Source organism: Phyllopteryx taeniolatus, chromosome 7, assembly GCF_024500385.1.
Source record: "Phyllopteryx taeniolatus isolate TA_2022b chromosome 7, UOR_Ptae_1.2, whole genome shotgun sequence".
Taxonomy (NCBI): Eukaryota; Metazoa; Chordata; class Actinopteri; order Syngnathiformes; family Syngnathidae; genus Phyllopteryx; species Phyllopteryx taeniolatus.
Window position 1 is genome coordinate 27,658,277 of NC_084508.1, and position 12,959 is coordinate 27,671,235.

Genomic DNA, 12,959 nt, shown 5'->3' on the forward strand with positions numbered 1-12,959 from the left:
AAAACAAACACGACAGGGAGGACAGAAGTAGGAATAAAAAATAAAAATAAAGTGGTCAGACATGAAAGTCCAGCCCAAAAGAAAAGCAAAAAAGAAACGCGGCCCATCAACAGTTTTGCTATTACTATAGTTGGTAGGGTCTGGCATTGAGAATCGAGACCTGATTGGAACCGGGACTAACATTCCGTTTCTGCCGGAATCGTTCAAATTTAAAAATTACGGTTCCCAGTTGCGATGCCTTCAGTCTGCCGACCCCGAAGAAAAAAGTGCCGAAAACCACCGAAGAAGCAACGAAAACTAATGAAGAACATACACAAAGACGTGCTTGTGCCCAACGGCGGCAGCAAACAAGAGTGTGTCCTAACTTTGTTAAAATAAATGCCACTCGCCTCACTGCAACACTTGGAATTAGATTATATTGTGCAAAGGAGGCTTTCATGGTGTACAACTCTGACATGCTCCGCGCGGCTGAGGCTCGGAGCATGTTTAAGTCAGCTCTCAGTCAATTGGTGATTGTGAAACAATAAAATACATGTATGCTAACATTGAGGCAGCTAACAAGTTAAACGGTGGGTTGCACTCTTGCATTGATGGTTTTTAGCGTTTATTTTAGTCTTCAAACCAATGTAAGAGCTGATGACAGACAAAAAATAAAAATATAAATTATTTTACAAAACTGGACAGAAAGTAGAAACAGTCACATTACAAGCTTAACATTGAGCTAAAACTTCACCAAAGGTCAAACTACCAACTTAACATCACAATAATTTAGGACAAAATTCACATAAATGTATTACAAACACTAACCTTGTGCCTCATCAGTAGGTAGGTGAAGGAATTGTGTTATTGCATTTCGTTCCATTGATTCCTCTTTTTCTTGTCGTCTATTTTTACTTTCGTTTTCAAAATTCACTGGTGTCGTGGTAAGATACCTTTTGTGCCAAAATGCTGAGTTTGGTGCATACCCTTCAAAATAAAAGGCTACAAGCATAAAACAGGAAGTCAAGTTAAAACTTGCACATCTTAACCATTTGATGTGATAAAACAGTCAAAAATAACTATTTTAACAATACTATATTTAACTTTTAGCCAAAACATTAATTAATGAACAGTAAGTCAATTGGGTTAATTCCACACACATTGCCTTTTAGTTCATAGGTTTGCTACTGATACTGGTTATAAAGAACGCAGAGTCAAATGTTCATTTTAGTCTATGCTGCGGGCTGCTAAGAAAATGGATGTTCATAATTTGGACACCCTTAATTTATAACTTTTTTGACCCAGCCCCCTAAAAGAATCGGAATTGAGAATAGTTTGGAACTGGAATCAAAATGAGAAACCGGTATAAGGACTGCAATAGCTTAAATTCAAACCCTAATAGTGGGGATAGGCGCACAACCGGCTCACACAGAGCAGCACACACATGTTGTCCATCATCGGAAATACAAATGTTGCTGCACTAAAAAAAAAAAAAAAGTCACTTGAATTTACTTAATTCGTGTACATTGGTTGTTTATTAAAAATTATGCAGAGGTTGTATTCCTAAAAGGTATATTTAATAATACTGTAAGCCTTAACCATTATGCACAGTTCAGTTTGGACATTAATACTGTGCTTATAGTAAATATGGGAAATGAAAACTGTACTTAAACAAGGATTCAATTAAAATGTACTTTATTATACATAAAAGTTAAAAACTGTACCTAAATAAATTTTGGAACACAGTTCTAAAAGATTAAATGCAAATGTATTGTACTTAAAAATTTAATGTGATTTAACTGTACTGTTGCTAGCAAATGTGCTGTGCTGGATTTAAATAAAATAAATAAATAAATAAATAAATAAATAATAATTTAAAAAAAAGGTTTTAACAAGTGTAATATTATGCACAGTTTCAACATTTAATTCAGTGATTCTTTTGCCTACGCACTAGAGGCAGCCCACGTACCACTTGTGGGACTCGTACCATACATTGAGAACAACTGGATTAGCATTTCCGTACGTGTGCACTTTTCCCCATTGTTAATTTTTTTTATTTTTATTTTTTATTTTTTTGATAAATCATTTTTCAGATACTTTCTGCAGGAAGTTGTGTACGCATCTTTCAGGCCCTGTTTTGTGCATATGCAACTTTGATAAGTGAGGCCCTAGGGCTTTGAAGGTTCACAACTTGAGTCCTGCTACCAACAAAAATAAAGTGCTGCTTGTCATTGGAGAGATGGTAGTCTGCATCCTGACTACTGTTGAGATTCTTTCGAACGAGGCACCAAACCTCCAAACCTTAGCTCAGCCATTACAACACTGTGCGTGATTGAATGTCCAGGGAATTACAGTTATCATATTAAAAAAAAAATTAATTAGATTGCGGAAATTTGTTTTGAACCTCTGTTGGCAGACCTAAGCCACTGCTCATGCTCATCAAACACTATCATGTTGTGTGGCGCAAATTAAAATTAGGAAGTTTGATGGAGGCAAAGTTAGAGGGTTAGCACTCTTTATGGTGCCTTATTAATTTTTTTTAACAAATATTTTTATTAATATTACAATGGATGGCATTTTGAAAAACCAAATATTCAATTTCTCCCAAAAATCTTTCCATGTTGGAGTATTAGTTAATTTTGCATTAGACTATTAGTTAATTTTAATGTAAATTCAAATTGGGTAAGTTAAGACCTCCCACAAACTTTCCTGTCGGTTAGCTGTGTACATTTAATTCTGGGCTTCTTTTTTTGCCAAATAAAATAAAAATTATTTTTTTTTTGCATATTTATGAACTGAATTGCTGGGATCCATATAGGCAGGGACAAAAACAGTAATCTGGGCAGAATATTCATTTTCACTGTTTCAATTCTCCCAAAAAAGGAAAGTGGCAATACTTCGGATCTTTCAAAATCTTTCTAAATTTGGTCAGTTAGTTTCCCATAATTTGCTTTGGACAGCTAAGACGTATCCGAAGTAATAATAATTCCTAAGTATCGGAACCTGTTAAGTGACCATTTAAATTTGACTTTTTTTGGACAATTCTGAAGGCCAATTCCCCTTTATCATCATGGCTTCAGATTTTGATTAATTAACTTTATAGCCTGAGACCATACTGTAATCCCCTAAACATTTTTAAAAGTTCTGGTATGGAAGTCATTGGGTCCCTAATATACAACATCACATCATCAGCATACAATGATAGCTTGTAGTTCCTGATTTTATCTAATATACCTAGAATTAACAGATAATTTCTAATGAATTCTGCTAAAGGTTCTATACATATAGCAAAAATAAAAATAAAATTGGCGATAAGCAGCACCCCTGGCGTGTACCACTTCTTAAGGGAAAACCTTCTGACATATAACCATTAACACGTACTCTAGAGGTGGGACTTGTGTACAATACTTTAAACCATTCAATAAGACGTTCGTCAAACCCCATGTCAAATAATACAAGTTTCAGAAACATCAAATCCACCCGGTCAAATGCCTTCTCAGCATCAAGGCTGAGAAACATTGAAGGCTTGGGACATTCTCGGCTGTTGATTTACGGTACGTCGGATATTATTTATACTCAACCTTCCAGGTATGAATCCTTTCTGATCTGGGTTAATAAGTTTATTTATAATCTTTTGAAGTCTTCTAGCCAAAATTGCACTTAATATTTTAACATAATTAAAAAAACTTATTGGCCTATAAGAGGCACATTGTATGGGGTCTTTTCCATCCTTGTATATCACATATTGTTTTTGGAGGCTCTTTAGAGTTTAGCACGTGATTAAACACTGTGTAAAAGAGGGATGAGTTCTATCTGAAAATATTTTTAAAAATTCCCCGGGGACGCCGTCTGCACCAGGTGATGTGTTATTTTTAGTTTACCAATGATAAATTTAATCTCTTCTTTTGGAATAGTCTCCACTAAAGCTTTAGCTTCATTTTCATCAAATAATTTGTCATTTGATTTTCTCTGATTTGTTGGGCATGTGTTCGGAATCATTTAATTGCTTATAATACATAGACCAGTCCAAAAAGCAGCATGTCCAACACCAAGGAACCTTGTGTCGCATCCTAGAGCAATAGCTAATTCTTTTTCTATTTACTTGTGATTTTCTTAGTTGAAATTCAATTCAATTCAAATTCAAGAAATACTTGCTTAATTTCCTTGTTCATAATACTTTTGGTTAGAGAAGCGTAAAGCACCCTCTGTCTTATACGCAAGTCATCAAGATCTTGTCTACATTTTTTCAGTTTCTGTAGTTTAATTATTTGTTTTTTATAATCACTTTCTAGGTTTTTTATCTGTTCCTTTCATTTAGATTTTTCTCGCATTCTTTTTTTAATCTTGGAACAAAGTGAACAAATTTTGCCCCTCAAAAGCGCGTTTGCCTTGTCCCATAAAATAGAAGGGGAAATGACATCATTGTCATTTGTCTCTAGAAAAAGTTTTAATTCATCTTTTATATATTGAATAGCTTCAGAGTTATTTAACAATGACACATTTAATATCCACAATTTTAAGGGTTTTTCTTGGTCCAAATTTATAGACATTAGAGCTGGCCCATGATCTGAGAGAGTTTGAGGTTTAGTATGGCAATCTTCAACCCTAAGGGCTTCTTGTGTGGAGATACAGAAGAGGTCAATTCTAAAGTGACTTTTATGAGCTTTTGAAAAATGTGTATAATCTTTAAGCCTTGGATTTTTGATTCATAATTGGTAACATAACTCTTCCATTCGAGCCTGTAACAATGATCAAAAGTCCATTTTTATCCTTAAGTACCGGTACTTTTCCCGATATCAAGCACAACGATTTGTGACAGAGTATAGCTACTCCACTTTTTTTGTAATTCTTATAGGATGCGCTAAATACTTGTCCCACCCACTCTCTTTTCAATTTGCTATGTTCGCCCTCATTTAAATGTTTCTTGTAGAAGCCCAATGGAACAGTTCAATTGTTTCATTTGGGTTAGAATTTTTGTCCTCTTTATAATGTGGTTTAAACCATTTATATTGTAACTAACAATTTTCAAATAAGTCATGGCTGAAGAAAGATAGGATTTACAATTACATCTCTTCTTAAATGTGTTCATATATCCTTTGCAAACTAAAATAACACTTGGATCAATTTCCCGAGAAACAAAGAACAAAAAGAACATCAAAACAAACTTGGAACATAGTCAAACTTCCAACAGCACAGTGTGTTGCCCCTCTGCTACAGATAACTGTTATGCTTACAATAGGCAACACACTCCTGATATAAAATGGGCAGGGAGACTTGGCTTCCTGGGCAAAATGGACAAAGCAATGCAGCTATCCACATTGCTGCTCACATCTCTGCTGCTAGATTGGTCCTCCAAAACAGATGTGAAGGCCTTGATTCCTGTATCCAGGAACACTTTAAGTTGAGCTGGGTATGGTGATTGAGCCTTGATGTTGCGCTCCTTGAGTTTTTTAATAACGCCCTGTACTTGCTTCCTTTTTCTTTGCACTTCAGGGGAATAATCGTGGTCAAAATAAATTTCTCCAGTAGACTCCTCCATGAGCGTTTGAGAATCCAGATTCTTCTTGGAACTTATGAAGCTCCGTTAGCATTAGCATTTCACTCCCGGTGTCAGTCTGCGCTAAGTTAGCATCCAGCATTAGCTGATTTTGAGTAATCTTCGTTTCATGGCCTTTCCCTTGTTTAGGGTCTGTTCTATGGTGCCTTTTTTATGCAGTAATTTTCCACTACTTGTGGGAGATAGGGACCGAGCCCTGCCACGAATAGCGAAAAACCTTACTTGACCATCCACCGAAAAGGTTTAGAATTGCCAGTTTAAACTGTGAATATACCACAAACTATGATTCCCAAACAGTTTGTCATTTCAAACTCATCTCACATTACCCTTAAAAGTAAATGCACCCAAAGTGCATGTGTGACGACTCGTGTAAATTCTTTCACCACCTAGGCGACACTTACACTACTGAGTTGCTTGTCTCTTATAGTGAAGATGTGTCGCTTCAATGTAGTTCCTTGACACCAAGATGTCAAAAGATGGTGCCAAACCCCTGTCGAATACAGACATGCAAACAGCAAAGGAATGAAAAAGGTGACCAAAAAAACAAAACGAAATAACATCGTAGGGGGGGACTGTTCCGTTCCCGCACAAATTTTTATTTGTTATTTTAACATAAATTAAGCAATCTGGAAGACTGAAGAGTACAATAAGGCAAAATCAGCAAATTTTCTTCACGCAGAAAAACATTTATTTACACTGCTCAAGTCCATGTTGATGTACAAAGAAAAATTAAATTTGCCTCATTTATTTGCTTTTTTTTGTTTTGGGCTCCAACTTGATCCAGCCCATCTCCACCTGCACCTGATGCCTGCTTTAAGCTGTGCCACATGAATAGCATCCTTCTCTTTAAGCACTCTCATTCTGGAAAAGAATTGACTAAAATCATTGTCTGTTTCACTTCATTTTTCACTATTACCATCTGCAACATTTAATCCTAAATTCATCCTCCAGGAAAATATTAAGTACCATATTTTCACGACCATAAGGCGCACCATATTAAAAGGCGCAGTCTCAGTTACGGGGTCTATTTCTGTAACTAACACATACATGAGGCGCACTTTATTATTGGGTGCAGGCATGGTAAAACATACGCTAGCTTAAAACATATGGTAGCATGCATGCAAGCTAAAACAATGTTTTTAAAAAGGCAGCGGGAGCAAAACTGAGTTCGGTTGTATTTTTTTGAAGTATTTAACAATGCACTAACGTTTTTTGATCAATTCTCATCCACAAATCCATCAAAGTCCTCATCTTCTGTATCCGAAATGAACAGCTGGGCAAGTTCTCCATCAAACATGCCGGGTTCCCTCTCGTCATTGTCGGAGTCAGTCTCGTTGCCGGGGGGCTGTTCAGCAATGATGCCGGCTTTCGCGAAAGCTCGAACAACAGTCAAAGCAGATACCTTAGCCCAGGCATCCACAATCCATTCACATATGGTGGCGTAACTTGCCCGGCGTTGCCTCCTAGTCTTAGTAAAGCTGTGTTCGCTTTACTAAGACTGTCATCCGTCGCTCCCACGCCGTTCGCAACTTTACTTTGAAACCCCTGTTTACACCCATGTCCAGCGGTTGGAGTTCCTTCGTCAAGCCTCCCGGAATGATGGCAAGCTCCGAGTTCATTTGTTGCACTTGGTTTTTCACAGCGGCTGTGAGATAGGCGCGCATAGAGTCACAGATCAACAGGGACGGTGACGCGTGGAAAAAAACATCCGTTCTCTTTACGTACACCTCACTCAGCCACTCTCTCATTTTCTCCTCGTCCATCCAGCCCTTTTGATTGGCCTTAAGATGACTTCGGCTGGAAACTTTTCTTTAGGCAGCGTCTTCTTCTTAAAAATCACCATAGGTGGCAGTTTCTGTCCATTACCATGGCAACCAAGCACAACAGTAAAAGCCGACTTCTCGTGCCCCGTTGTGCGTATTGCTACCGTGCTGGTCCCCTTTTTCTCTACAGTGTGGTTCACCGGGATGTCAAAAGTGAGTGAAAGTGAGCGGCACCTTGTCCACGTTGGTGATGTGGTTGGGCTGGATGTATTTGTCGGCAATATTTTTACTGCAGTAGGAGCGGAAGATGGCCAGCTTTTCCTTGCAATCCGCCGGAAGTTGCTGCGCCACGGTAGTCCTTGCCCGGATGGATAGATGGCGGCGTTTCATAAAACGAAAGCACCAAGATGGACCTCCTTGAAAATGTTCGATTTTCATTTCTTCTGCAAGCGTTATTGCCCTCAGTCGAATGGTGACTGTAGAGACGCTTCTCCCGGGTGTTCTTTGATCATTAATCCATTGCTCGAGTTGGTCTTCAAACTTGGGCCACCTCGCATTTTTTCCGCGGAAACTCAGCTTCGTTTTCCTGTTTCCTCCACTTGCAAACCATGGATTCGTTGACCTTGAATTCTCTCGCGGCTGCTCGATTCCCATGTTCCTCCGCATAACTGATAGCTTGGAGTTTAAACGGTGCTTTGTAAGCGTGTCTCTTCATAGGTGCCATTTTCGGGGGTCCTTAGCCAAACCATTGTTGTTTTGCACAATGCACATACTGGCACTATATACCTCCTTGCAGCGTGCCTTTAGCGTCCTCCTTCATGCGCACCCTTGCCCCTTTAACGTCCGCATGCTGTCTTCAGTCACGTCCGCCTTTCCTCTATATAAGCAGCGTGTCGGCAGAAAATGCTCTCAGTCAGTCAAGCGGAGCGCTCATCAAAGTCACACAACATTTACAGATTTTGGAACTCGGTGCACACATAAGACGTGCCGCATTATAAGATGACCCGTCCATTTTTGGAGAAAATTTAAGACTTTTAAGTGCGCCTTATGCTCGTGAAAATACGGTTCAATATTTTTCTGTTTTTATTGGCCATGTCTGAATTTGAAGTTAGTTCATTCTGTGTTGTGACATAATCTCTAACATCGCTCCGTTGCTTAATAGATTTAACATTAACATCCGTAAACTAATTAGATAATTGTAGGCGTGTTTCATAATTAAAACAAAATGTACTAGTGGAACAACTCTTGTCGCCGATGTACATGTGCTTCGCGGTTCCGCTAGGACCACAACCAGAGCCACGACCCGCACCACCTCAATGCGAAAATACAGAAGACCAGTGCAACAAATACGACACTGGCTGATCTGATGAGCAAAAATGTTGCAGAAACGTAAGAGTATCTCTCGAGGGTGTCCGCTCCAGAGGTGGGTAGAGTAGCCAAACATTGTACTCGAAGTAAGAGTACTGTTACTTGACAATAATGTGACTCAAGTAAAAGTAAAAAGTAGTCCTACGCCACCAACAGACACCTGTATGAGGCCAACCCATAAGCGGAGGCGGCGAGGATCGGGATGCCAAAGCCGACCCCCTTGTTGAAACAGCAGATTGCTCCTGATGGGGAGACACCGAGGCTTGCCGAAGCAGAGTCTGCTTAACAGGGGGAACCATGTCTGGGCCGCCCAGAATGGTGCCACCAGCAACAGCGTGTGACCCTCCTGAAGAACCCTTTGAAGTGTCAGCCAAACCAGACGCAGTGGTGGAAACGTGTAAATAAGGCACCTCGACTAAGGGTGCGCCAGCACATCCTGGCCTAGAGGCCTGGTGGCTTCCCTCAGGGAAAACCATAGGGGGCAGTGGGTCGTCGCCTCTGAGGTAAAGAGGTCGAACCCTGCCTTGCCAAAAAGGCCCCAAATCATGAGCACCACCTTCTGGTGGAGGCGCCACTCCCCAGCCAGAGGACTCTGACCGAACAGGGAGTTCGCAAGCTGGTTCAGACCCACCGGCAGATACACAGCCCGCAGACTGCCTAGACGGGGGGGCGGCCCACCTGAGAAGGCGCTGGGTGGCCTGCAACAACTGGGCCGACCTGGTGCCACCCTGGTGGTTTATGTGAAAATCCATTGCGGTCTTGTCCAACCGCACAAGAAAGTGGCTTCCCCTAAGGGCATAAAATAGGTACAACATAAAATACTCGAGGGCCAGGTGCACTCATTGCAGTTTCAGCACATTGATGTGATCCGTGCGGTCCTGCACAGACATTTACAGCCTCGATCGCCTTCTTGGCCAGGAGGGCGGACAGCTCTTGGCCCAGTACCAAAGCCTTTGTCAGGTCGGTGATGACCGTCACCTTGCCCTGACCGGAGACATTGGAACTTTAGCTTGTAGGCCGGCCCCAGCGGCAACATGCATCACCGCTAGTACACGGCCGTCCGCTGAAAGGCGCTAAAAAGAACCAGCATCTCTCCAGCAAGAATGCAGCTCCTTCAAATAGTCCCGATGACAGAAAAGGCAGAAGAGAGGTGTCTGTGTCAGAAGATGGCGCTCTCCGGAGCCAACTGAAACTGCTGTGGGAGATCCAGAAGCAGACGCTTCAAGGCACTGCGCAAAACAGCCTTCATCGAGCCATCCACCTCACTCGATGAGCCCCGAGTCGAGGTCAGGGATATCGGATCCAAAGACACGGAGTCCCGACCATTCTCATCATCCCGGGACAGAGACGCCGAAGCTGCCAAGGAGGTGGCGTCGTCCTCCAGAACAAGCACTAGCATGGGCGGGGTGGGGTGCCGAAGTAGCAGGGTGACACTCCAGCAGGAAAGACCTCATCCCGGCCAACTCGGCGGTTAACCACTCCACTTCAGAGGCGAGCTGCCGCTCAGATCTGGTCTTCTTTTTGGAGGGGCAGGACGCAGTGGCAGCCCCACCACAGCGCTTCGAATGTTTCAGCTGACACAACTGCAGCTGTTCACCAACAGACACCTGCATTAGGCCAGCATCCCTCAGCCCCAGAGGCATGCAACTGCCACCCAAGCTCAGATCATCAGGCAGACCCTCACCAGGGCGGGCAGGACCGAAGCACCTAGGGCAGCGATCACGGTCACCAGTGGCCTCAAAGAGGGCATAGTTGGAGAAGCTGTAACGCTGTAGGCTATTTGCGGGCGCAAATGCTGCCATCAGAAGTAAAGGCCGCCAACCAAATAGAAAAATGAAGGGGAAAAAATTAAATAAATTAGTGCACATGACTTTTTTGGTATGCATACTCGAACTGCGCATGTGCGAAGGGAACATTCAGTGCTTTCAGCACCGCCTTCCGGCGGTCAGCAGGGATGAAATAGAACTACTTTGGCACCAAAGCCCTGTTTAATAGGAAAGTAGGACTACTTTTCTAAGCACGAAAACAACAAACAGTTGAGTTTTTTCAGCAAATAACGGGGTTAGGTTTCCACCAAAAATCTGAGAGAAGATGAATTTGGGAGTAGGGAACTGCAAATCGGCTGAGAGAACACAGTACTATACTGAAAGAGATTTGACATCAGAGGATTCAACTACAGTAAGAGAAAGAAATTGAGCAACAACTTCTTCCTTTCTTTACTCTTTGTGCTGTGCCTCAGTTATTTCATATAGATTTTGGACATTTCCTGGATCATAAGAAGAAGAAATTTGGCTACAAGAGAGAGAGAGTGCCCTTTGTATTGACACAAGACTTCCTCATTGTCATCAGTAAGGGGTCCCAGGAGTGTGCTAAGACCAAAGAGTTTGAGAGGTACTCCCTACTGATCAGTTAATCTGTTACTTTGTCAATAATGACTGTTATTGCTGATTTTAAAACAGTGGCATTGTTTTCAATATTGCAACCTTACCTGAATAATTATTGTAACTGTTCCTTCAACCTTAAATGGCAAAAAATGTTGTAAATGTTGTAATAAACGACATGTTCTACTTTTGGAAGTGTAATACTGTATATAATCATATTGCCTTTGATGTGTGATTAGCCTTTTCAGGTGGTACAAGCACATTCATGTTTCTTTTATGCACTGTAGGTTCCAGGAAATGTGTTATAAAGCCTACCTGGCCATCCGGCAGCATGCCAACCTGTTCATCAACCTGTTCTCCATGATGCTGGGCTCCGGCATGCCTGAGTTGCAGTCATTTGATGACATCGCCTACATTAGGAAGACCTTGGCCCTGGAAAAAACAGAACAGGTACATTTCAGATAAAATGCTCTTGTTATTTTTTGATTTGTTTTTTAAATGCTTACAACAAGGGTTGGGCATTTGAAGAAAAGTTCTTGATTGATGATGGGTGAAATATTATTTTCAGAAAATAAATTGTGTAAGATCTTTTTCACACCAACATTTTCTTAAGAATAGATTAATATGGCAGCACCGGGAACGAATAGTTAGCTCATACGTCTAACAGTTCTGAGATTGGGGCTTCAAATCCAGGCTGCGGCCTTCCTGTGTGAAATTCGCATGTTCTTGCCGTGCTTACTTGGGTTTTCTGAGGGTACTCCGGCTTCCTCCCACATTCCAAAAACATGCGCTGTTGAGGTGTGATTATAAGTCTGAATGGTTGTTTGTCTATTCAAGGAATCACCACATCTCTGTGGTTCTGCCTATTTGCAGATTTTGGGGGAGAAGCCTATCCTCCGTTATTTCCAGGAACCTCGGCCTAGTCGCTGTTTTAGGCCAGGGCCAAAGTAGGGCTGAACGATTAATTGCATTCGCAATAATATCACGATATGTTAAAACGCGTTATTAATCGCAAATGCATCAGTTTGACTGGTCATAGGCAGCTATGCAATGTAGAGCAGGCAGGGAGAGACGTCAACGCTGCGCTTAAAGCCTGCTGCAACACTGCCGTGCTGGGTCTGTGTAATTTTGTCAGTGTGTTTTCTGTCTCACGAGGCCCTTAGGCTAATATCATGTTTGATATTTTTGGCTTCATGCGGTAAAAAAAAAAAAAAAAATCACCGTTTACACGCTACTTGGCCCCAGGCGAAGTTGTCAGCAGCTACATAGCTACATAGTAGAGGATAAATTGGTCTGTATGTGGCCAGACGTTGCCTCGTCCGATTTTGTGAATGAAACTAAAAACGCAGACAAAACAACTGATTGCTGTTGCTCCTCATTTTATTTATGAGGCGTCGCTGTTGCTGCTTGGAACCATGTTTCATGAGACATGAAGAGTTGGACATGTTGACGGACCTGTCAAACGTTACAGAACCTCTGTATTTTCTTAGGGAAATCATTGAACGTTGACTCTTTACGGCTATAACACTGATATTGGGGTGGGGGTGAAAATCCAGTGTCTGAAATTACCGGCGCTTCCACATTAAACAGCTGCTTGGTGCACGCTATTTTATTACGCCTCCCGGCTGCCAAGCCGCGGAGGCGATAGTGGTCTTTGCCACCGGTGTAAACGCATTGTAAGTCACTGCTCATCGCCACAATGGAAGCGAATAAGATACTCTTCTTACCATGCTTCTTACAAGTGTCATGAAGGGAGGACGAGGAGTGGATAGGCGAAGACGATGTCAAAGCCATGCTAATTGCTAAGCTACCGTTACAAGCAGTCGCAAGACATCAAAATAAGTGATTTGGTGATACAGTACTTATAGATATGGCTGGAACTGCGTTTTTGCAGAGAATAGCCAACTTTGC

The 12,959-nt window shown here is 41.6% G+C and overlaps 1 protein-coding gene across 10 annotated transcripts in view; it reads left to right on the plus strand.

The window, feature by feature from the left end:
- The window catches only part of pik3ca (phosphatidylinositol-4,5-bisphosphate 3-kinase, catalytic subunit alpha), a 52,986-nt gene that overhangs the window by 29,384 nt on the left and 10,643 nt on the right, over nucleotides 1–12,959 (plus strand). For 9 of the 10 annotated variants that reach the window (XM_061778409.1, XM_061778408.1, XM_061778406.1 and 6 more), the window contains 2 exons: nucleotides 10,907–11,058; nucleotides 11,336–11,498. In XM_061778409.1, coding sequence (XP_061634393.1) covers nucleotides 10,907–11,058; nucleotides 11,336–11,498 — 315 coding nt within the window. Of the gene's footprint in view, nucleotides 1–10,906; nucleotides 11,059–11,335; nucleotides 11,499–12,959 lie in introns of those variants that run through there. The other variant, XM_061778415.1, reaches the window with a different exon arrangement.